This window comes from Clupea harengus, chromosome 12 (assembly GCF_900700415.2).
Source record: "Clupea harengus chromosome 12, Ch_v2.0.2, whole genome shotgun sequence".
Taxonomy (NCBI): domain Eukaryota; kingdom Metazoa; phylum Chordata; class Actinopteri; order Clupeiformes; family Clupeidae; genus Clupea; species Clupea harengus.
In genome coordinates this window covers 9,025,921-9,052,525 of record NC_045163.1, presented here as the reverse complement: position 1 = coordinate 9,052,525, position 26,605 = coordinate 9,025,921, and the positions used below count along the sequence as shown (strand labels likewise).

Below are 26,605 nucleotides of genomic sequence, written 5' to 3'. Positions count from 1 at the left end.
GAAAATGCCACATAAAATAGAGCCAGGGGGGGTAGGAGAATAGAACTGTTGAGAAAACTCATGGACTGCTACACTGCATTCAGTGTTGGGGTGATGGGATGCTATACACCCGTATGACACTACAACACTAGTTATGTTACGCTGTGTTCAGCTCCGTTAGGCATGTCGGCATGCTGGCATTTGTTGGCATGCCGGCAATGTCTGCATTTTTGCGAGGGACATGGGGGCTACATTTTTTATAAATGGTGTATAGAAGTCGTCAGAACATATTAGCCAGAGAATGGTCACGGAATTGAGGTTCCTGACGCTACTATAAGTCATGTTAGGTGTATATTGCGTTTTATTAAATTAAATAATCCATTGCGTTATAATACTTTGCTTTGAAATATATTACATTACTATATGTTGCATTTCCATATGTTTTCAAGTCAAATTAAGCTTCATTACTTTGAATTACTTTAATGTTATGTTAAATAACATTGCATTATGGTCACATCGAACTGGCGGAGTTAAAGGCTGGCATGGTGTATATCAACAGAAATAAACAAACAAACACGCACGCACGCACGCACGCACGCACGCACGCACGCACGCACGCACGCACGCACGCACGCACGCACACACACACACACACACACACACATACACACACACACACAGGTGAGACAGGATGAGCACATGGCTGTTTACCTAGGTCCCAGCTCATCCTCGCTCCTCCACACAAAGTCTCCAAACTTCTCATAGTGGGAGTTGTAGTGGTGCTGCACCCGGTACAGCAGGGGTGGAGGAATCTCCATCAGGGTGTTGTAGGCCATCTGCTGCTCCTTGCCACTGGTGTAGCCATTATACAGATTATACACCTTATCAGCTAACTCTGTCATGGGAGAGAGAAAGTGAGAGAGATTTTAGCAGATACCTCTGAAAGAAAAATTATATTTTTTTAATTATCCAGAGCGACCTATAAGTGAGGGAGCAGCTGTTGTGTACAGAGGTAGGTAGGGAAAAGTAAAGATAATTCCGCTCCTGCACACCAGGTATTTTCAAAAGCCAGAACTTTTGCACGTTAGTCCTTCTTCAGCTGCATAGGCGAGGTGCTTCTTCAGCTGAATGAGCTCATCGGCTTCAAAGCATTTACAGACAGGGTCGTGCTCTCAGCGAACGGCATTTAAGAGAGAGAGAGAGAGAGAGGGCTATGTGGGCCTTTCAGAGAAGAACAGAGGCACAGTTCGAAAGAGAGAGGTAGAAACCGAGCCAGGGAGGAGAAAGTGAGAGACAGGAGGGTGAATAGAGACATACCTTCTGCTCTGCTGTCATCCACCATGTGACAGGAAGTCCGCACTGTCACAGAGCTGGCTTCTGAACGACTGCCGCGGCTGTCAATGGCGTACAGAGTGAACCTACGGGAAGCCGGAGGGGACATGTCAGAGATACAAATATGCACTTTATTCTTCTCTCCTTTATGGCCAGCCAGCCAAGGAGTGGCTTTTACTGTATGATTGGATTTTTATAGAGCTATCACCGTAACTGTTACATATGAGCAGTATGTACCCCCCCCACCTGTTCAAGTTGGCCCCCTCCAATGACGGACACCTTTCAATGCTACTGCGTGGGACTAACCACCCATGACACGATGATGGGGGAGGTACGAGTGGTCAACGAGAGGAGCAAAATTAAACAAAGAAAGAAAAAATAAACAAATATGGAAATATGGAGCATGTATTGGACTGATTCATACAGTTTCTACACACACACACACACACACACACACACACACACACACACACACACACACACACACATTTAAAATCTGCTCTCCCACCTGACGTCATACACATTGACATGCACATGCATGGTGTTTGCAGTGATTGCTTTTCCCTACAGAGACGGAACTCGCCTCTCCGAAACATCCGTAACTCACAACAGACGCGCTGATGTGCACGCGCAAGCAATGGATTCCAGGGGGATTGGGTTACGCCTCCAAATGACCCTGGCACTTGATGCAGAAAAGCAGCCATTAAGACTAATAGCCGCTTAAATGGGGCACCCACTTCCTATAATGACGGACTTCCGTTCCCTAAAATGCAAAACATATTAAAGGCGAGGGGACCCGGCATCTCCCGGACCACCCAGTTCAGGCGCTGCTTTAGGAGCCCCTGCTGAAGGGCCTCTAATGGGGAGAGAGAGAGACGGAGCTCTCTGCTTGGTATGACGCAAGACAGACAGGCCCCAGCAGGAGCAGATCCACACGGCATGCAGGGTCAGGCCTCTGGACCAGTGAGGAGGCTCAGGAACTAATGCTCCTGGAGAGCTAACGGGTTATCAAACCCTCTGGTCTGTACTGTAATGCTCCTGTGGTGCTAACGGGATATTACAGACTTTGGTTCATATGGGCTCTTCTGATGTAATGTGGTATCAAAGGTTTGTACTGTCTGATGCTCGTTTTGAGCTACCAGGGCATTGAAGACTTTGGCTCATCCTGTCTAATGCTCCTTTTGAGCTAACGGGGTATTAAAGACTTTGGTTCATACTTTCTAATGCCCCTTTTGAGCTAACGGGGTATCAAAGACTTTGGCTCATAGCGTCATGCTCTGGTATCAATCGCTCAGGTCTGCAGTATCTAATCCTCCCTTTGAGGAAACAGGCCTTAAAACACTTTGGTATGTACTGGTGAATGCTTCGTTTGAGGTAGCACAGTAATAAACATGTTGTTCTGTACTGTCTGATGGGCCTTACGGAAGGAACCGGGTATCAAATGCACTGAACTATATATCGCCTGGTCTGTTTGAGTATGAAACACTTTGAACAACACTCTTTATTGAGTTTATTGAGTTAAAGGAACAATTGTTTTGGTCTACACTATTTCCTGTGCTTTTTGAGGCAACATGGTATGCAAGACATTAGCCTACGTATATTGTGTAGTGGTAGTTTGGGGTAAAGGTGTGTCAAAGGCTTGGGTTCACATTGTCTGGTATGGGATTAGTAAACAGGAATCTGTCAGTGCCTGTCATCTGTCAGTGGCTGTGTACCACTATGGAAAATAAATACACAAACACACACACAGACACAGAGCACATATAGTCATATTACATGCAGCAATAAAGCACCACTTCAATGACTCGATGACACCAGCCTTCTCCTTCAATAAGCGGAGCTGTGCCGACGGCTCCTATCCCACTAACACATTCAGTGTGTGACTGCGACTCTGTCAAATGTGTGAGGCTGTGTTTACCCTCTCCCATCCATGTGTCCCTGTTTGAACTGACACATCACACCGTTTGCCCATCTGTGTTCACTGTCACTTTCATCTGCTACGCAGGAGGCTGATGGCAGCAGTCTTCACTTCCATATCTCTTTCTCACTCTTTCTCTCTCTCTTTATCTCTCTTCCCTCTTCTCCTTTTGCCTCCTTAGCAGATCCTTCACAGAAACTTCACAGCAGATTAGAGGAAGTGCATTTACAGCTTCAGTTGGACCATCTTCCATTCATAATTCACTGAGGCTTCAAACCGTCACCTCCAAATAGACCACAAACTGGAGAAAGATGACATGAATCTGTCATCCCCACGACAAACAGGAAGCTAGCAACAATGTGTCACCCAAGGATATTTACAGCTTTTCAAAATCACGCCTGGCTAACAGCTTGTCGAGTTTCTCAACACGACACAACGGCGGTGTCTACAACGTCCATGCTTGTTTCTCAACGCAAGGTCCGTACTCATGCATTCATCTTCTTGTGAGTGTGTGCGACTGGCTTCTGCTTAGAGTGGGGCCCCAAAACACTTAAATGTCTTCATCAATCAGGGGTTCCATTAAAATGACACCCTTCAGTGGGATTTCTTCAAAACATACCATGAATAGTCATAAACACCCAGCGGCACCCACTTCAACACTTCGATAGCTCAACCGGAACAGGGCCAACAACATCTTTGGAAAACAAAAAACGGATGATTCAACACGCAGAATGGGAATAATAAAGAAGCGAGATGACAAAACATCAACACACACCCTCCCTCCCCTTTACTATCGATTGGGACACGACTCTAAAGAGCGTGGATCCCCAGAAAGAACATTTGAAAGTCGTACTGTCCTTGAGTTTTTGAAAACCATATTTTAATACCACCAACTGATTGTTTTCTTTGTAATCTGAGTGGTTTCGACATTGTTCACATACTTTGTCCGATCTTGTTAGTCATCTGCAGAGAAGTGTGGTATTGCCCTGAACCTCACTGAAGACACAAGGCTTGATCCTGGCCAGCGCATACTGACACCAAGCCTAACATAACAATGCTGCGTTGAACAATCACATTGTTTAAATTATGTGGTCACAAAGCAGGCCAATGAATGAGCATGGCTTGCGTGTGTGCTTGTATTTGTGGTGTGTGTGTGTGTGTGTGTGTGTGTGTGTGTATTTTTATCACACAATTTGTTTAGTTTTGAACTTCAACCATGGTGGCGAGGCTGTTGCTGTTTCTTGGAGTGACTGAAGTAGGTACAGCTGATGACAGGTATGGCTCTGTGCGTCTACTCTCCCTGCTATGGGGTACTAACAAGTCTCAGGGTTGGAGAGAAAGAGTAATGGCTGAATTATTTTAATAATTTATCTGATATCCATTCAGAGGAGCTTTTTTATCTTTTCAAGGTGGAACGGACTCTCTGACCATTCTTCACACACACACAAACACACACACACACACACACACGCACACACACACACACACACACACACATTCTAATCCTCTCTCACTCCACCCCCCTTCTCTCTGCCCTATGTCTGTCAGTACCATTTTCTCTCTATCTCTCACTCTTTCTGGATAGACAGGTTGTCAGACAGTTTGTGTGTGTGGTGGTTGGATGAGAGGAGTGTGAACAGTCTGTGTGTTTCTCTGCAGTTGGCAGAGGGTGTGTGTGCTTGCGTGTGTGTAGGAGATGAGACAACCTGAGAGAACAGAGACGAGCTGTGGTCAGGCCTGCTGATGAGGGGGTCAAAACATGCTGGCAAAACACGGCTCTCCCCCACACACACCCCTCCACACTCACACACACACACACTCTTTCAGACACATGCACATTCTTCCACATACACACCCTTCTACACACACACACACACACACACATTAACACACACACACACACACACACACACACACATATATAAAAAACTTCACACTCACCCACATACACATTCTTCCAGACACAGGAATACTCCACATACACACATTAACCCTACAAACACACTCTATTTCTCTCTCACTCACACACATACACAGACACACAGACACACACACACACACACACACACACACACACACACTCACACTCTCTGTCTCTCTCTCTCACACACATTCACTCTCACAAACACACACACACACACACACACACACACACACACACACACACACTAATTCACATTCTTTCAGCCTGTCTCTGTCTGACACCCTTTATCTGTTGCCCTCTGTTATTGTAGTTCAGTTCCGTCTTCCTCCAGGCGCTGCACAAATATTATCCATTCATGATAACCTCCTATTCATACCCCATCTGCTTAACACAGAGAAGGACTCTGGACAAACATGGGACTGGCCCAACACAGGCTATCGAGAATATGAACCAATATTTGTGATAATCCCTCTCCCCTTTATACACATGTAACAGTAAGGCTAAGGGTAGGGTGGCTGGCCAATTCAGTAGATTATCACATATGACAGTGTAATGTGCCCATAGCTAGGTAGATAAACAACCACATCTGTTAGTGTAGCCTGCAAATGACAAACCGGTTTAATGTGCTGGATGCCAACACTGCTCGATGGATACAGTAAGCTTTCAGTTATCCAGCCTATTTACTGAAGCTTGACAGATAAGCCAACATAAATAAAAAAACAACAACCAATGAAGCAGCCCGGGCCAGGCGCTCTCTGTGTTACACAGTAATCTTCAGACCCGGTGACCGTTCAGTGACATCAGGCTGAGACATCTGTGGTATACCGATGTACTTTTATTGTAATGCCTCATGCAGCCCGTTTGGAGCAACCTGCCAGAGACTCGGGAACACTATAAATTTTATGCATTTTATTATGCGAAACACCAGAGTGCATATGGAGTATATGAAAAAGTCTATGGAGTTACTATGGTGTACTAAATCATACCTGTTTTGTGTGTGTGTGTGTAAGTGTGTGTGTGTGTGTGTGTGTGTGTGACAAAAAGACGATATATCAGATGGAAGTCATTCCTCAGGAAAAATGTGCGAGATAAACAAAGAAACAAAAATAAGCTATACAGCAAAACACCTATTCATTCTCAGTGCTTACATAAGCTTAGATAAAAAGTGTTTGTGTGTGTGTGTGTATGTGAGAGACATAGTGTTTGTGTGTGTGTGTGTATGTGAGAGACATAGTTTGTGTGTGTCTCAATTATCTCCGGTCATGGCCAGAGCTGGGCCACGTCAGGGTTATCATACTCACTCTCAGAATGGCTTCCATGTGATTTACCGCCTCCTGCGCAGAAATGCATCATGGTGTGAACCCCCCCCCACCCCACCCAACCCCCACCCCAGGGTGACAGCACTACGTCTGCACTGTCAGCCCAGGCTTTTGGTCTGAAGGAAAACAGTTTGTTATTAACTCGGAATTGGTAACACATTGGTGAATGTGGAGTCGTGTTCTGCTGTGTGGTGGGTGCTGTGCTGTGCTTTGCTGTGCAGGATCTCGGTATCACACGGCTTTCTGGACGACGCCACAATAGCCCGAGCCCTGATGAACCCCCGCTTTATCGGACGCCGAGTTATTCATGCACAGCACACATTCCTCTGACACACAGCTAATACGGAAACTCTGGTTGTCTTCAAAACTGTCGAGAGACGTCCGTACTTTGACACATTTCTAAGAAGCCGATATTTAAAAGAAAAAGCTTTTTGCATGATAACTTCAGAGAAAAATATGAGGAGCATGAATTCCCTTCTCACTATGTAAGTGGAGAGGTCTTGTACCCCACAAATCAATCAGCATGTTTGCTTAGTGTAGGTTATGACCCATCGATAAACGAATATGTGTGAATATGTTAATATATATGCTGTACATCTTACACAAATAGTTTCACATGTTCTTTGTGTATACTGAAATAACACTGTAATAATTCAGAATTCAGTTTCACTAAGCAAATATATACTCCAGTCAGCTCCATACATAAGACACTTTCAGTTAACATATCTAACAGACATCATGTTTTTTTCCTCTCTAGTTCCTAGTGGGAGACTGTACAAATAACCAAAGTACACTATTTTATGAATAATACAGCCATTATATCTGATAACAATACAACTGAATGTTGAAACGTTGAATACTCGAGGCTCTGAACACAGCCACACACACACACACACACACACACACACACACACACACACACACAGATACATACTTTATGATCAATGTGAACAAGTTAGCGTAGTCCAGTCCAGTCCGGGGAACAAAGTTCCAGTAACCTTTCAAGTGAGAGGTATTCACCTAGTGAAGAAGCAAGGGGCAGGCAAAGAAAGAAAAAAAAGAAAAAAAAGAAAGAAAAAGCGAATAACCCCAGTAGCAGGAAGCAGATCAAATTAAGAAAAAAAGAAAGTAAGACAAACATCCAATGAGATCCTGAAGAAATGTCAGAGGTGAAGTTATCTGGCCCCAGATTAGCGTGCCTGGGAGGCGGGGTGCGGGCGCAGGTGTTTGCCGGCAGACGTAAGGCTTTTACGTTAATGGAGGTCTTATCTGAGGACAGGAGGACCAGAGGGGGCAGCCTTGACACTGATAAGGCTGCTACACTGCGCCACATTTCTGCACTGCTCCGCGTTTGAGAGAGGCCGGCCCCTGTCTCCGGCCAGGCGATGGGGGCCACAGGACGCTGAGTTCCCTTTGGCACGGCCGGCGGGTTGTGCAATGCCATGCGCCTGCGTCCGCACACAGGAGGGCCGAACCGCACTTGCATATACAAGGATATTTATTACATAATTTCATGACACGCTGCATATTAGGCAGGGAATTTACGAGCAGCCGTTTGAGACTTTACTTTTGGCCGTGGCAGAGACCACATTTTAACGTAAATACCACCTTGAATACCACAACCTATCTAGTGCTTGCACATCTGTGGAAGTCTCCTTTTCAAAACAAAACATATGGTTAAGCAGAAAAAAAAAAAAGATGGCAGTAAAAATTAAAAAAAATAAAAAAAATACTGCGTGCAGTTGGAAGATATCTGAGGCAAGCACCGAGTGCCACTGGCTTGGCCTTAATCCTCCTCTGTTTGCGCCCATTTCACTTCATTTCAACAGGCCTGGTGAGGGTGGAAAGATGTATGGGTTATTTTAAACGCATATATTGCTCCTACCTCCAGGGTTGAGATGATGTGTGTGTGTGTGTGTGTGTGTGTGTGTGTGTGTGAGTATGTGGGGAGGGGGTGATCACAAGGTCCAAACAGGCCTCCAAAGACAAATTTTGTTGCCAGTTGAGTTCTCATCTTAAGGTATCCAACTGATGATCTATGCATTTGTGTAGTACTATGCCTTTGCCCTCTGCACTCCGTGAGGTCCCAGCCCACCTACACAAACTCACTGGCAGATGGCTCTCCACACACACCAAACCCAGCAATGCCATCTCTATATCACCACAGTGTGCCTGACTGCATCCTGCCCACATACCAGAAGCAATGGCTGTGTCCACTAAGCTTGCTATTTAATAAAGCTTAGAATAGGCAAAGTCTGAGTTACACATCCAATGGTTTACTGATTGATTATACAATACATGGAAGTCAAAGTGAAGCCATAGATGAAGCATGTGCAGACAGAGGGGTTTGGGCAGAACAGAGGGAGAGAAGCTTACTGTGAGGAACAGCAGGGATAGTGATGGACGAGGAGACTAAGGGGTGTCTCAAAAGGAGGTGACCTTGAACCATGACCTTGAACAAACTTCCCACGACACATCAGTGGACGCATTTACTCATAATCAACTTCCAGAAGGCAAGATGACAGCTCACAGGCAATGACATCAACACATACAATAAATAACACTTTGGAAGATGAAGAAAGAAAGAAAGAGAGAATGAGTCAGAAAGAAAAAAAGAACAGAAATTAAACAATCTCCACATGATAACGATCCTCGTGATGAGGGATCACTTGTTATGGGGGGAGGGGGAGGGGAGGGTAGAGAGGAGGGGGAGCAGGGTAGGGAGGGGAGAGAGAGAATGGAGCTGAAGAAGGGAAGGGGAGGAGAGGGGAGGGAGCAAAGAGGTACTGAGCTCTTCTCTCCCTCTCCTCCCCTTTTCCCTCATCCTCCTCTCTTCCTCTTCTCTCCTCTCCTCTTGCTTCACCTCTCCTCTCCCAGTCCTTTTCTTTTCTCCTCTCCTCTCACTCTCGTCTCATCTTCCCTCTCTTCCTCTCCCTCTCCCCTTCTCTTCTCTCCTCTCCTCTTCTCCTCTCCTCTCAACTGCTCTCTGTCTGTGTACCTCTAATTCAAGCCAGCTGTGCCCAGGCTGCTGCAAACACATAAAAGGTCCCCATGCAGGCAGACACTCAACACAACAGGATGTGGCACTGGCACTGGCTCTGGCACTGGCACTGGCCTGCCCCATCACAGCAAATATTTGTCCCATCGCGCTTTTTTTTTTCTTTCTTCTTGCTTTTTTTTCTGCTCAGAATGCAAAATGGAAAAGATGCTGACATAACCAGCCAAGGCCCTACTCAGTGAGTGCAGGCAAGGTTGAAGTCTTGACCTGTATTGGCTTTCAAACACTGCAGTCAATTTCATACACATCACAAGTGTAACTCAGTGGCACTGACAGTTTGTAAGTGATTGCATTTGAATGCTTTTATCCCAAATTACTTTTGTTACAACAAACAAGAGCATGTTCTCAGTGAGCGTCCTACCTAAGGATTACATCACCTTGGCACTGCTGAAGACGTGGGTTTTGTTTGTCAACACAAGCACCATCCAGAGAAGAGTCCCACAGACTAGCATGGCCTGTTTGCTTTGTGCTAACATCCTCTCTAAATGGTTGAGCAAAAACACACAAAAAGGGAATGCTGCTCTGTCACACAGACAAAGACGAAGTAGCCTCCTTGTTTTGACTTGATTTTACAAATATGCTATTGCTTCTCGGTTTGTTAAAGCACACGTTTGTAACCACTTGGCCAAGATTTGGAGTTAGTTTCAGCCAGTTAGCATCAGCTATTTAGGTGGCATAATCTGCTTTCAATCATGCCCCAGTGGCCAATCAGTGTATGGTTTTAGTTACAGTGGTCACTGGTCGTGTATCGTTTGCAGCTCGGGCGATTGGTTCTCCAAAGCTTTGGTGCAAAACTGAGCACCATGATCCCAGATGTTGGCAGCAGTTATTTTCAAACCTAGATAGCTAGCATAGCATAGCATTGGCCATTGAAATGAAAGGGAATGGTAATCCGCCGGTCTCTCCATGTCTATTAATTACCTCCATGTGACGGACCACACGTGAGATGGAGTTAAGGATGCACCGTCTATGATGGAGGAGTAGTAGCTGGAGTGGTCAGCATTTAGGGTGTCTTTGAACTTGTGGATAAGCTCAGTGTAGCCACAGACAGTAAGGCCAGATGGAGCCAGGTCAGAGGTGCGTTCAAATTGGGCAAAAACAGAAGCCAGAAGCGTTTTCTTTGAATTTTTAAATTGGAACTTTTTTTTTTGTGTGTTAGCATTCTGAGAATTGTTCAATCCAAGTCCATGTCCGTGTGACATGAACTACGTACTCAGACCGTTTGTTTGTGTGGGTTCTCGAATGTTCGCAGTGAACTCGGTGCAAACACAAAACTGGCATTGGCACACATGTGTCTTTGTTTGTTTGCTTTTCTGTGTTACTTACTTGTAGAGGCTGTCGGGCTCCAGACACTTGAAAACCAGCGTGTAGAGAGCAGGGTGAGAGCTGTCAGCACTGTGTCTCCCGGCAACCACACAGGATGAGCCCAGTCCTGAGAAGAGGTCATCAACCAGACTCAGAACCTCTCCTACAGAGAGAGAGAGAGAGAGAGAGAGAGAGAGAGGATGAAAGATAGATGGACAGAAAGGAAGATAGAAAGAAAGAAGAAACAAGAAAGAAAGTGGTCATTGATGACTTCCATAACCGAACCAGTCACACACACATACAAAGACAAGCATACACACTCCACAACAAGCATCCCCCAGACTTTTCCGAATGTCAAAACATCACACCACACCAGAACAGAGAGCCGGTGGCATGAAAGTGACACTGTGTGAGTGTGAGACGCTTTCCATTATTGATCCAAGAGCTTAGCGGCAGGGTTCAGCCAAGTTCGCTGTGCACGCTACGCCAGCTGGCCTCCTGTGCTATTAAATGACTTTGTGCAGCACGTAGGCCCGATGCCTGCTACACCTCCCCCCCGGGACGAGCGACCCAAACTAGTTTGTTCAATATGTCTGAGGTAAGAGGTTCCTCGTATACTGTTACATTGACGGCTCCCTGGCCTGACTGGAATCTTACGGGTGTACACACACACACACACACACGCAAGCAAAAAGGCACTCACACACACACACGCACGCAAGCATGAAGGCACACGCATACAAACACACACACACACACACACACACACACACTCACATACACAAAAACAGGCAAGTTGAAGGTGTCAAGGAAACATCTTTCATGTGAGTTTACGGGAACGGAGCGCCAAGCGGGCTCACTATGCTGAAAACAGTTCCCAGCAGTCTGAGAGGACAGAAAAAACAACAACGTGGAAAAGAAGAGAGAGGCCTGTCAAAACAGGCCCGAGTGCTGACGGACCTCAGGAACTGTGCCGGGGGTCAGAGGAGCCACGCGGAGGCCCTCTCTGTTGCCCCCTCTGCAGACAGTGCCAGTGTCTAAATACAACAGATACAGGATGTCTGGACACACACACACGCACACACACACACACACACACACACACACACACACACACACACACAGGAGAGAGAGAGAGGGTAGCTGCAGGCTGAGGTTGCATAAGGAGACCTGTGACAGAGGGGAAAAAAAGGAAAGAGAAGAATGGTCGAATGAATGATTTGCCATTTCCCCCCCCAAAAAAGAGGAGTTTGTATATACATGAAGCTTCCCGGACACATTCCAGCATCTCACGGAGTCGGGAGCCAAACTCTCTTTTTATAAGGTCCCAAAACACCCTTCGCTTTGCATGTGAGGAACACCACTGCTTCAGCGTATGGCCAAATATATTTGACAAACTTGACATAAATGAATGAAAAAAAAATCCCTTCTCACATTAAAAAAAAAAAAGACTTCTGCAAAGACAAACAAAAGAGGGATAATCCCACAAAAGACTGCAGAGGAAGCAAAAAAAAAAAACACATGACAAATATTTCCCCAGGATGAAATGCTTTCAATTTAATTCATTCTTTTCTTGGCTCCACAAAAAGCCACAGAGCCTTATGTTCTATATGACCCAATATTTCACCAAGCCAAGGAGTGCTGAGAGAAAACAAAGACAAGTCCATATACTTTGTGTGCCTGATCGCTCACATAATAGTAACAGAACAGTTCTACCCCTGGGGACTGGGGTTGTTCTCTGTGTGTGTGTGTGTGTGTGTGTGTGTGTGTGTGTCTGAGATTGTCTCTCAGTGTGTAAAACATCCACAATTCATCCCACGATGGTTTGTGGCCCTAATTTAGAGACTGAGGGCATCCTGGAGTGCTCTTGGTCTGGGATGGAGCTGTTAAACTAAATGAACTGTAAGTTGGGTTCCATCAAAGTCGCAGTTCCTGTTCTGTAAGCGTTTGGAAACGTTTTTTTGAACGGCTGCCATTAAAATGAACATCACTGACTGGCTTATCAGTGCCGGGGGGGAAATAGCTAATTCATCATCATTGACATTGCTAACATAATCATCACCAAACAACATCATCACTATCTTCATCATCGCTGTCGTCATATCAAGAGGGTCCAGCGTAATTGCTGAGTATGAGGTTGATTGCGTGAGATAATGACACAGCCCATTAACGTCACTCGCCTGCTCTAAGTGCATACTTGGCAAAAAATCTCACCTTTAAAGCAAACATTCCCTCTTTCTGTGGATGCCATGACCTCAGAAGGTTTTAAAGGCCCCGTTCCTGACAGTAAAAAAAAAAACCTTAAAAACTCATCTGCCTGCTTTGATGCGCTCTGGCAGGACGAGCCCTTGACAGAAGCCATACAGCCTCAGCTCAGGGCGCTCTGGCTTTGATCTCCTCGGGCCCGCGCCGTCTGCGACCCGTGAGCCAGAGGTCTGTAAACATCGCTGTTATGATCGTACCGTATGTGTGGCCTTGGCCTGAAGACGACAGGGCTCTGCAGAAGTCATGGAACATATCTGGAGTTTCACTGTCCTTATGTTTTACTACTCAAAAGTTTTTCTTTTTTGTTTTGTTTTCCTTTCTCACTCCTCTTTTCAGTACTCCACCTGCTTTATGTTTCATTTTAATTGTAACTGATTATCTTATTTGGTGTGTTATGCTTCAACACGTGGCTAGGTATAATATATGTATATTTATATTTTTGTTTATCTGTTTCAATATGCAAACAAAGAGATGTTATCAAAGGCCATCATAACTTTATCAAACAAGGTTCTGGGAAGACACTAATGCTAATTCAGACTATTATTTAGAAGCTGGAGAGTTTAAGATTGACCCGACACTACTTGGACTATTCTCTAGAAGCTGGTGAGATATACAGTAACCCTCACGTTGTGTTCAGTTCAAAAATGATTTCGAAATGTTTTGAAATTACACTATGGAGTTTCTGGAGCCGCTAGGTAGGGGGCTACTTTCTGCTGGACTATTCAGTAACTTATTTGCTGTCTTGCTTTGTCTTGTGTTGCACTTGCTTGATGTTTGACTGTGTTAGGAAAGTTGTTGACTCGCTAGTTTGTCATAAACAAAGTAAGCAAATTTAACAGGTTTCGTTAAGTTTAGCTGCTAGCAAGACATCTTTTTAGCGATGTTAGCAAGCTTGTTATAACACGCTTGGACATTGATGCTAGTAATAAGTGCTCTCCCATCGGCTTCTTTGTAATGTTATTGTGATAGCTATGCTGGCTAGCTTGCCAACAACTTTCCTAACACAGTCAAACATCAAGCAAGTGCAACACAAGACAAAGCAACACAGCAAATAAGGCACTGAATAGTCCAGCAGAAAGTAGCTTCCTACCTGGCGGCTCCAGAAACTCACAAGTATTCATGACATCCTCCACCCTACCTACTTGAATGGATCAAATAAATTACAGTAAGATTCATTAAGTTATTTTCAAATATTTTGACATCGTTAGATTTGTTGTGTCTCTGGTCAAAACATACTGGGCTTTTAAAATGAATGTCCAACATTGCCCAAATGTTTTTATGAGTGAAAAAGTTTTATGAGTGATAATAAATGGTAAGGTTGTCAGGTGTCACATTTAATGGAATCAGTTGGGTGTGCAATTTCTTCATAAATCATACCGGGCATTTTTGACTGAGGACATAACAAGTGTTATTTTGCTGTAAGATGACAAATTGTATGATTTAATGTGTTTTATGATTTCAAACTATTGTAAAATAAACAAAATACTAATAATAATGAGACTTAGATTTGCATTAGTTGTATCTATGTTCAAATAGTTTGTGAATTTTCCTTATTGTGAAGAAAAACTGCATGGTACATCATTAAAAGGAGGCTTGTACTTGCATCAAGTTTAAATCAAAATAGATCAAATCTAAATGTTTACAAAAAGCATTATCATTATCATTATCCTAGGTGTCCACATCTCCGAGGACCTCTCTTGGACCCTCAACACCTCAACCATAGTCAAGAAGGCTCACCAGCGTCTCTTCTTCCTGAGGAGATTGAAGAAGGCCCATCTGTCTACTCAGATTCTGGTGAACTTCTACCGCTGCACCATTGAGAGCATCCTTACCAACTGCATCTCAGTCTAGTATGGTAGCTGCTCTGTTGCGGACCGCAAAACACTCCAGAGGGTAGTGAAAACTGCCCAACGCATCACTGGTTCCCCACTCCCCACCATCGATGCTGTCCAGCGCAAGAGATGTCTGCGGAAGGCGCGCAGCATCGAGAAGGACAGCTCCCATCCAACCACAGACTGTTTGCCCTCCTCCCCTCAGGGAGGCGCTACAGGTCCCTCCGTTCCCGGACCAGCAGGCTCAGGAACAGCTTCTTCCCTGCGGCTGTCACCCTGTTGAACTCTGCACCACGGTGACAGTTCCCCCTGGCTACCCCCTCACACTCCTTCTTACAGTGACTGTATTCCCCTCTCTACCCTGGCCTGACTGCCACACACCTACCTCCAGCCACTGAACATTTGCACTAAATTGTTCATTGTATATATCTATTTATGTTAAATTGTTGTCATATCCATATTCATCGTACTTATATCTTATCATGTCTCCTACCTCATTTATAACTTTATAACTTCTACTGCCACCTTCACCTGTACTTCACCTGCACTTTACATATATCTATATCACATCTGCACTAATCACCTTTATTGCTGCTCATGTTCTTACTTCTCATACCACCTATATCCTAGTCATACTGTATATACCCTATTTATCTATATTTATATTACCATTTGCACATACTCTGCACTCTTCTACTTTGCACTTCTGGTTAGATGCTAACTGCATTTCGTTGCCTCAGTACCTGTACTCTGTCAATGACAATAAAGTTTAATCTAATCTTTAATCTAATCTAATCTAATCATTTATGTCCGGCCGGTCAATTCTGACACAATATGAAGGTTAGGATCGACCTAACACTGGTTGGACTAACCTCAAAGGTCCTTCCACTCTTTCCCACAAATATGAATGGAATGTCTGTAAGAGTGCCAAAACCTGGCAATATTATGATGACTTCAAGGAGAGAGAGAGAGAGAGAGAGAGAGAGAGAGAGAGAGAGTAAGAGAAATAGAGAGAAAGAAAGCAACCATGAAATAGGCAAAGGATAAAAAAGACTGTTGAAGTTTTATGTTTCTGCATGTGGTTTGGATAGGAATATCATCTTTGTATGTTTTGATAATCAGAAGAAGTGAATGGATGGTCCATGACTCAGAATAAAGTAACTGTAGTCATTCAGGGTCCATCTGATCACCAGGGGCTGTAATTATTACTCACTCACTCACTCACTCACTCACTCACTCACTCACACATTCACACACACACACACACACACACACAGAAATAATCGTACGTTGCATTTGGACTTTTGGTCTCTTTTCCCTTCACACGGTCTAATTGTTAAAGCAACACTGGTACGTTTTTTGTTAGGGCTTTTGTTATGTTAGTGTGTGCATGCCTATTTGTGTGTGTGTATGTTTATGCACACTGGTTTGTCATAACACATCATCACAGGTAATCCACTGCCCAATCCAGTGAAGAGTAGTGCCAGTGTTGGTGGTTCACCTCTCTTTCACTCCACCTCTCCCCTCCAGTCAACCTGCACCAGTTAGAGAAGAGCTGGGCAAGTTCCTAGGGCAAAGTGTGTATGTGCGTGCGTGTGTGTATGTGTTTGCATGAGCATGTGCATTAGTGTGTGTGTGTGTGTGTGTGTGTGTGTGTGTGTGTGTGTGTGTGTGTGTGTGTGTGTGTGTGTGTGCGTGTGTGTGTGTGTTAGTGTGTGTGTGTGTGTGGAGAGTGTGTATTTCATTAAAACTGCATCTGTTTCATTCCCCCTGGCCCCCTGCACATGTCTCTATGCCCTGGCGTTCACGCTTCTGTGCGAGTGACAAACTACTCAAACGACCTGACAACCAGCTGATCTGGCACTTGCTGCTCACACTCCAGATGGTGATGGCATCATCCGCTCCTCCTCTCTTTCTTTCTCTCTCTTTTATCCATCCCTCACACTGTCTGTCTCTTCTTCTCTTTTTACTGCCTCTCGCTCCTCCTCATTCTCTCCCTGGTTCGTTTACTCTCTATCCCTCCCTCTCACTCTCTCTGCTCTTTTCCCTCTCTTATAAAACTTCACGTATCCCCCCACCTACACACACACACACACACACACACACACACACACACACTCCGTTGCATGGTGACCTTGTGCCTGTTCCCATGAGCTGGAAGGAAGAAGAAGAGGAGGAGGAGGAGGAGGAGGAGGAGGAGGGAGGGAGGCAGCGGGAAGCGTCTGGCCTGCGTCTGGCCCATTTCTTAGCCGGACGTGTTTACCAGTCAGGCCATATCTGGGTGGCATCACCAGAGGACGTCACTGAGTCAGACTGGCCTGGTACAGCGGTAACACCTCTGGAGGAAATGACATTACGTCAGAGAGGCTCGCTGGTACCTGCAGTTCCTTCCTGCAGAGCTCTACCTCAGGACAGTGGAGGCATTGACTGGAATAGGTCATGTAGCACATGCAAGGGATTGTGGGTAAATGGAACAGTGGCAGGGATGTTGAGTAAAGACTGTACGAGAGAAAGAGAGAGACAGAGAGAGAGAAGAAAGAAAGATAATTCAATAAAGAAAGAGACCACTTTTCGCAAATATGATACCAAATTTCTATTCACTGAATAGCATGGACAAACTGAGTATAATTCATTTCATATTAATATACTGAGCTACTGTTATACTGAGTTTATATTAATATATACTGAGCTACTGTTATACTGAGTTTATATTAATATACTGAGCTACTGATATAATGAGTTTATGTTTTAATGTGGGTTTCGTCCTACAGCCCCAGTTGCCCAGTTAGACTTCACCCTGGATGACTCTGTCGAGTTTCTCTCTTTTTCTCTCTCTATATCCTCTCTCTTTTTCTGTCTTTCTCTGTCTCTTCATTTTCTTTCTCCCTCCCCCTTCTTCCCACCCTTCTTTCTATCCCCCTCTCTATCTACCCCTCTTTCTTTCTACTCTTTTCTCTCCCTCACATTGCTTTCTCTCCATCTGTTAGTCCCTTTCTTTCTCTCGCTCCTCTGTGTTCTTCCTTTCTCTATCCAACCCTCTCCCACCTCTCCCTACTTCTCTTTCTCTCTCCCCTCCAATCCCATCACTTTCCTCTCCTCTTTCCTCTCTTCTCCTCAGCTCCTCTCCCTTCCCTCTCTTCCATTCCATCCACTTTCTCACTCCACCCCTTTCTGTATCACTCCCTCTCTCCCCTCCCCTTCTCTCCCTCTTCCTCTCTGTCGCTCTCTCTCTCTCTCTCTCTCCTCTCCCATCCTGGGCCCCTATGCTGGCTGCTGCCCCAGAACCCTGCGTGTGTCACTGCCTGTCTGTCCTCCCCCTCCACCCCCTCCTCCCTGGTTCTCCCCCACCGGGGTTGGGCAGCTGGCAGCGAGAGGCACAGGCAGAGGCAGAGCAACAAGCAGAGCTGGCACCTCCATCTCAGCAGGCCCTGTGACGGCCCTGCCACCACGTGGGACAGAAGGGGAGGGACACAAGAGGGAGGAAGAGAGAGATATAGACAGAGAGAGAGAGAGAGATAGAGAGAGAGAGAGAGAGGTAGAGGGATAGAGACAGAGAGAGGTAGAGGGATAGAGAGATAGAGACAGAGAGAGAGAGAGAGAGAGAGAGGTAGAAGGATAGAGAGACATAGAGGGATAGATAGATAGAGACAGAGAAAGAGAGGTAGAGGGATAGAGAGATATAGAGGGATATAGAGATAGAGACAGAGAAAGAGAGGTAGAGGGATAGAGAGGTAGAGACAGCGAGAAAGAGAGAGGTAGAAGGATAGAGAGACAGAGAGAGGGAGAGGTAGAATGATAGAGAGAGAGGTAGAGGGATAGATAGATAGAGACAGATAGAGAGAAAGAGAGGTAGAGGAATAGAGAGATAGAGACAGCGAGAAAGAGAGAGGTAGATGGATAGAGAGATAGAGAAAGAGAGAGAGAGGTTGAGGGAGAGAGAGATAGAGACAGAAAAAAAGAGAGAGGTAGAAGGATAGAGATAGACAGGAAGACTGAGAGAGAGAGAGAGAGGGGTAGAGGAGTTTACTCCTTACCAGATCCTTCTATTGTCCCTGTGAGAGGGGAGGTCATGAGTATACTGATCAAGGACACCTTATGGTAATCATACCATAACTACACCAACACCACGGAAAAGGAGCAGTTATCACTGAGCACATCGAAAAGATGGAGAGAGATGAACCAAAAGAAACATCTAGAGAGAAAGAAGTAGAAAGATAAAGGGGGAGAAAGAGAGAGAAAAAGAGAGAAAGGGAGAGATCCACTGTCCTTGTATTCACTACGGCAGACAGACAGAATGAATTAGAGGAGAGTGGGAGATGGATGAGGCTGTCAATGTGACCTTTTCCTGTTTCCTGGTGGCTGGGAGTGTCTGGAGTCTTTGTGGCTCGGCAGAAGGCCATCGAGATCCATTAAATGCCACATACGCCCCTAAACAACTATCCTCAACTCCCCTTGTCTTCTCCTCAACATCTCTTCATCTCTCCCCACGGTATCTCTTCACATAACAACTCTACCCACAACATCTAACATGGCACCGTATACCACATCTCTGACATCATACGTCATCTACCACATCTCTGCCACAATATCTAACATCACAAATCACATACCATCAGGGAGAAGAACCGACTTTGATTTTGCAATTCTCTTTTTTCCATCACAGAATTCTTAAGTACACACTCTATGTCTACAGTGCTACAGTCGATGATGGAGCTTGACATCTAATAAAAAGTAAATCTTTTTTATTCAGTAATCAGTCTTTATGCTTTCAATATCCACTCAGTATAAAGCTCAGAGAAATGACCAAACCAGAATTCCTCAATGATGACCGAATGCGTGATATGAATAGTAATAGAATGCTATAAAACTGACCGCTGTGAAAAATGTGGAATGAATCTGGGAACGCTCATAGCAGAGATGTCAGCTAGGATACTTGATCTATTTTAATAGCACATGGCGTAATGATGGGGTGTCGCAAATGATGGTAAACTTCTATGGATTTAAAAGTAAATAAATGAAAAGTCCTTCATGCTGTTTCCAGGGCTTTCCTTAAGCAGCACATGCCTACTGGAGGGAGATCACAGGCCTGTGGAGGTGCAGCTGCCGGAGACCGGTTGCCTAGTACCTGTGAAGTGGTATGTCAATATAGGCAGGCAGTCTGCTCAGCTCGGCACAGCTGTGGGCGATTAGGGAGAAATTCTATTACAGGAGAAGCATATAGCTTGATCTGGCGTTTACACACCGATTAAAACCGCATGGCAAATGGAGATGACCTCTTCTCATAGCCTGTAGGAGCAAATCATCGGCAGAGAACACGAGGAAGGACAGGTCTGAAACACCCACGTGCGTAAACACATATGCGCGCACACACGTGCACACACACACGTGCGCACACACACACACACACACACACATACACACTTGTGTAAGAGGAAAGGTGTTTATCCTCATTTAGGCTCATGTCTACACACCACATGCTAGCCTGCAGGAGCATACCTGTCTAAGTCGGCGGAACCTGACGCCAGCTCCCAGGCTTCTGACCTGCGCCCCTGACTTCCTCACAAGGCTCACATTAATATGGCAGAACTCTGCCTCTGTACTCAGCTGCCGTGAAGACACTAATGGACAGCTCACAAATTAGCAGTGAAATTCAGATTTCACGCCACATTAACAGACCTCTTCATTAAAGCGCAGGGAGTATACTGACACTTTGGTACGATTAGTTACTTTGGAAGGGAGCATCTGGTCAATGCAAATAAATGTAAATCAATAAAAGCATAACTGTACATTACATGCAAGTGTGATTACTGCATCAATCTACATGCGTTTGGACTTTATGAAAAATTAAATAATAATACAAATTAAAAAAAAAAAATCAGAAGCTAACATTTAATACTACATTCATGAAATCCCGCAATAAAAATAAACACGTATCATTCAGTGGGAATATTTCGGCCTCTGAAAACCATTCCACACCATTGCCTTTGACTGATTGCTGCTATTACTGCTCAATTGTTCATTTGTAGGTTCTGGCTCGGTCAAAAAAGGACAACCCCTGAATTTAGAACCAAATCCAGCCCTGATTTTATGCAGAGATCAGGGGTAGATTTGGCCCAGTGTCCATCATTAGGTTTAAATATATTTGTTTAAAATAGTTTAAAACACCTGACTCCTTACTTCTATTCTCTCTACATTGTATGTCCCTCTCTCTAATTTACATCTCTATTTCTCTTTTCTATGTCTCTCTCTCTATATATCTTCATGTCTCTCTCTCTCGCTCTATTTTTAATGTCTCCCTCTCTATCTCTTTTCTACCCTCTGCAGACTGTGGAGGTGGTGTCTGGGGCGGTGGAAATCCTGTGGATGGAGAGGCGGTTTTGCTCCTGATCCTGGTCTGTTGCCGTAGGCTCCGTAGGGTCCATTTCCACCTCAGACCACAGGAGAGGAGAGGAGCGGAGTGGCAGAGTGTTAAAGAGGCGCATCTGCAGTTAGCATTACAGGGCCAGATCCAGCTTTCCTCTCTCTCTCTCTATCTATCTGTCTGTCTGACTCTCTCTCTCTCTCTGTCTCTCTCCCACCCTCACTACAACTATCTGTCTCTCTCTCACTCTCTCTTTCCCTCTCCTTGTATCTCGGTCTGCCTTTGCTTCTTCCTCTCTATCTTCCTCTTGCTCTCCCTTTCTCTTTTCCTCTCTGTCTCTCTCCTTCCGCACGTTGCTACTTTGGCAGCTGCTGTCCAGCCTGGTGTAATGAAGCTAAAAGAGCTGCACAGAGCTCCGGCCTTCAGCTGCTAGCACACCAAAGCGTCCACCATTTTGACTTGTGTGCAGTGATGCTTAGTCGGCCCAGGGCCCGAGGGTGGGGAGAGCCGGGGTGGTAGAGGTTTTTTTGGGGCGGGGGGGGGCATAAGCAGACACCAAGCCTAGAGCTCTGACAGTGAGCTGTAGAACTCTCAGCGGAACTCTCGGCTCAGTTGCGGAATGCAGAAGGAACAATCCCAGAGTAATGGAAGCTTTGCCGTAAGGTAGACTCCAGGTGCACTCTATTGCTAACATTGTTGATTTGTTAATTTTGTCATCGTCCCAGACCAATCCATCTTTAAATACACTTCAAATAACGTGCCCTTTCATGTTGATTTCAGAGCATCACCACCTTCCCCTTCATTCTTTCCCACCGCAAGTTTGGTACCTGTCAAGAAGGTCCCATATAGACTTGGAGAGAGTGATGAAGCGATCAAAGCGATGAAGAGCCAATCACCTGAGCTGCATATGCCGCATGACCAATGACTACAGTAACCAAAACCCTACACTGATCACCTGAAATCAGTCTATTTTACTATATTATCATACGTTATATAATTATTAGGGCTGTCAATAGATAAAAAAAAATTAACTAATTAATCTCACATTTTGAAATTCATTAATCTAGATTAATCGCGATTAAAAGTTTGTTTGTCTGTTTTTTTTTTTTTTTACTTCCAATGAAAAATATCTCAATTTCCATACATTGTCAATCAAATGAGCTGTGACACCCAGGTAATTGTCATTGCTGACTGATGTCCAGTGGTCACCAGTAAGGGTGACGGTGGCAGCTTGCTCGAGGAGCTGAATTTTTCGTGCTCTCTCGCCGTCATAAAAGGAATGTATGCGAGACACAATGGTGCCCCTCGACGGTAAATCGTAAGAGTTGTCTCCTGAAGCAATTCGAATCACCTAAGTCAGCCCAACGTCCTTAACTATGTTGATGGTCCGACAGTCACCGGCAACCCAAACTGCTAAAGCGTTGGTAACCTTTTCACGGACTGGTCTAGTTATTTTACTAGGGAAGTCGTAGAGTGTGGGTTGGCGACCATCTAACCTGGGACTGCTTTCTATCGGGTGCTTTGCATTAAGGTGATAACTTAAAGACGAGCTGCTTCTGTGATAGCTAAATTCAATTTGACAAATGCTACATACAACTTTAGTTTTGTCGATTGTTCCGTAATCTTGCCTATTAAATAGAAACTTACCGCAGTGGTTCTCAAACTTTTTCTGTCATTCCCCACTTTCAACAAGGGGGGCTATTGGTAGGCCAAGCCCCCTACTTACATTGCCCGAGGGGACACAGGTTCAAGTCTGGCCTGATGTAATTTCCCAATCCTCTCCCCACCTCTTCTCCACATCACTTCCTGTCCTAACTTCATAACTATCCAAATAAAGGCATTAAAAAAAAAATAATAATAATAATAATTAAATTTTTTTTTTTTTTTTAAGTTGCGTTAATTGCGTTAAAAGCATAGATTAACGCGTTAACGCTGACAGCCCTAATAATTATATAAATCATATTATAATTACATAATTCCTAAGTGGATTCAATAGTTACATTCATTTCTGGTACCTGAGCCCTCTATATTGATGGATATGGATGCATTGCCATGGATACTGTATCTTTCAGCAGGTGTGTGAGAGTACACCTGGAGTGAACTTATCTGTCTGCATCTTCCAATGGGTTATCTTCATTTCTTGTAAATACCTGTAGAGGCATACTTTGGATACATGACAGTTTGGGCTCTTGATTGATGATACCCTAAGTCTGCTCAGATTCCAGCGGCCCTTGATTATTGTCCTTCAGTCCTTGATTATGATCCATCAAACTTATTGTTGAATTTAACTAAATTCTACAAATGTTCTCCAAGCTGCCGGTCTTGTGTGTGCGCTCAAAAGAAAGAAAAAAACTGATGTTCGTGCACAGTCCTGGCTCTCTAAATGGGAAACAAACAAAGTGGCTCGGACCAATCCATACACTATTCGAGCCAATCAACACGTTGCTGCAGGAGGTCGGAAGGGAGGGCTGTTATTTGATTGACTGTGGAGTTCAAATATCAACAACCTCTCACCAGGATTAAAAACTGCTCCTTTAAGGCATTTTTCATTTATTTATTTATTATTTTATTTTTTTTGTCTTGTTCTTTTTTTGTATTCCAGTGCGGATGGGGCACAGTGCAGACGGAGCAGGAACATCCTGCACTAATCCGATGAAAAACAATCCAATGATAACACAGAAATCTGAGAAGAGAAAGACAGGGAAAAAACAAAAACAAGACTGGGCATCAAGAAGAGTGGACAAAAGGCCCAGTGACCTGAAACGACCCGAAGCTGAGGACTCTAGCTTCCAGTGGAGCTAGAAGCTTATGTCCCGTCCCACCACAACCTGCAAGCCTAACAAACTGGCACCAATGTAAGTGGCTTATTGGATTTTTTTGGTGTGAATTTGCACAAATGAAATCCATATCTCTGCTCCTAGCAGCATTGCCCTAGGGCTCTGAAACATTTTTGTGTGTTTGAGAGCTTTCAAACATCTTCAGGCATCTAGCTGGAGCTTCCAAAAAGGACCCATCAACGGCACCATACATTAGAGAGAGAGAGAGAGAGAGAGAGAGAGAGAGAGGGGTAGAGAGAGGGAGGTAGAGAGAGAGAGAGAGAGAGAGAGAGAGAGAGAGGGAGAGTGAGAGGGAGAGAGAGAAAGAGAGGGGTAGAGAGAGGGAGGTAGGCCCATGGCCTCTGTGTGTGGTTTATTAGTCTGGCTGGGCCACACTCGTATCACGGCTGTACATCGGGTCGTTTCATGCCTCTATATGCCCTGGCCTCTACCAAAAAAGGAGGCTGAGCTGCTTCTGGACATGGCTGCCAAATCTGCCGATGACCTCCCATGCTTCAGACTCGAGCCAAGACGAGTCGGATCAGCCGAGCCGGGCCAAGATGATCTATGCTGGGCCAACCAAGACACATAACCTAGTTAACCTAGACAAGCCGGTCCAACGTAGACAAGTCGGTCCAACCTAGACAAGCTCATTCAGCTGAGGTGAGCAAGGCCAACTAAGATGTGCCATGACGACCTATCGACTACAATTCGGTCCAACTAGGCATCGACTCCTCGCCTCTCCCATGCCTGAGATAGTAGCCATCTATGGAGCAGAACTGGGATGTATCTGGCATGTATCATACAGAACCGGACCAGATGAGGTCCATGTTTGGGGCCCATGTAAATGTCTACCAAATCTCTCTTGCTTCCTGAATGTCAGTTCCACGACACGGTTCGCATGACCAATTTGAGTCCTCCGAAGGACCTGGCAGTTTGAAATGGTGATGAATATGACATTTTTTGAATCGAACACCATAAAAAAAGGCTTAAGAAGTCATCTTAGCCAGATACACACATGGAAACAAGCACATGGTTTCAGCAAGGGCCCAGTCCATCTCCCAGTCCGTGTGATTTTATATAAAGGCTATAAATAATTGACAAATGTACTTCTGACAACAGAAAAAGTGTATTTTGGACGAGAGCAACTGCGGTAACAGAAGAAAAATTATAGTGTTCTATATTTAGTTGTTGAGCTGAGGGTTTTCAACCCATATGATAAATTATGAAAGTAGTGAGGAAATAAGTGATAACATGCAAAACGAGAAAAAAAACCCAACCATACCTGGAGATGTAATAAATAATAAATAGAGCTATGTTAAATATGGCACCACAAACTCATGCTGATACCCTTGCCGTTACCTGTGATGATGTGTTATGACAAACCAGAGTGCATAAACATTACCAAACAAAGACACACACACAAATAGGCATGCACACACTAACATAACAAAAGCCCTAACAAAAAACGTACCAGTGTTGCTTTAACAATTAGACCGTGTGAAGGGAAAAGAGACCTCACAAACATAAGTGCCGTGAGTTTGGAATCTTTCTGTGTGTGAGTGTGTTTGTGTGTGTGTGTGTGTGTGCATGTGTGCGTGTGACTGACTGAGTGTTTGGGGGGGGGGGGGGGGGTGGGGGTTTAAGGAATGTTTCAACCCCCCTGTTCCCCCCATCATTCCTCTCCCGCTCCTGCCCCCGCCCCCCCCCCCCCACAAACTCTCTCTTTCGTCTGCCAGACCACAGCTCTAACAACTCTAATAGTAGGCCTCCAAAACCACCGAACAGAAAATACAAATATCAGCCCGAGCAGCAGAAAAAAGAGCCCGAGCGGGAACAAAGAAGCAACTCATCTGAGCAGAGGTTTCCTCGCTGGCCACTTAACCCTCACAGCCAACTCCACATCCACACAGCACAGTAAAACATGACTGCTTTAAAAATAAAATAAAATAGAGAATTAAAAAATAAAAAAGCCGTTAATGAGTAAAAAATACCAATAAATTGATGGATTTATCTGTTGCCACTTCTCCTTTGGAATGAGGGGGCAGGGTTAGGGTTGGGATTGAGTATTGGGGGGGGGGGGGGTGTTTAGTCAGGCCAGATGCTCAGGCTGAGGTTAAGAACCTCCTGGTGTTCAAATTGTTTTAAAGGAAGCTCTGTACATGAGACACATTAGCCAGAGAAATCAATTGGGTCGTAATTCTGTCATAATGAAAACGATCAGCAGAGCTCTCGGGCCGGGTCTCAAAAACAACTCTATGACTACTCTGCGAGAGTGTGTGTGAGTGTGTGTTTCTGTCAGTGTATGAATGTGTGTCTTTGTGTGTGGATGTGGATGTGTGTATGTGTGTGTCTTTTTGTGTGAATGTGTGTGTGTGTGTGTGTCTGTGTGTGTGTGTGTGTGTGTATGTGTATGCGTCTGTGAAGGTATGTGTGTGTGTCTGTGTGTCTGTGTGTGTGTGTCTTTTTGTGTGTGTGTGTGTGTGTGTGTGTGTG

The 26,605-nt window shown here is 44.8% G+C and overlaps 1 protein-coding gene across 1 annotated transcript in view; it reads right to left on the bottom strand.

The window, feature by feature from the left end:
- The window catches only part of LOC105906201 (astrotactin-2), a 381,484-nt gene that overhangs the window by 18,538 nt on the left and 336,341 nt on the right, over positions 1–26,605 (bottom strand). The window contains exons 20-22 of the mRNA XM_012834351.3: positions 10,857–10,998; positions 1,297–1,397; positions 691–874 (exon numbers count right to left, since the gene is read on the bottom strand). Of these exons, the coding sequence (XP_012689805.2) occupies positions 691–874; positions 1,297–1,397; positions 10,857–10,998 (427 nt within the window). The remainder of the gene's footprint in view (positions 1–690; positions 875–1,296; positions 1,398–10,856; positions 10,999–26,605) is intronic.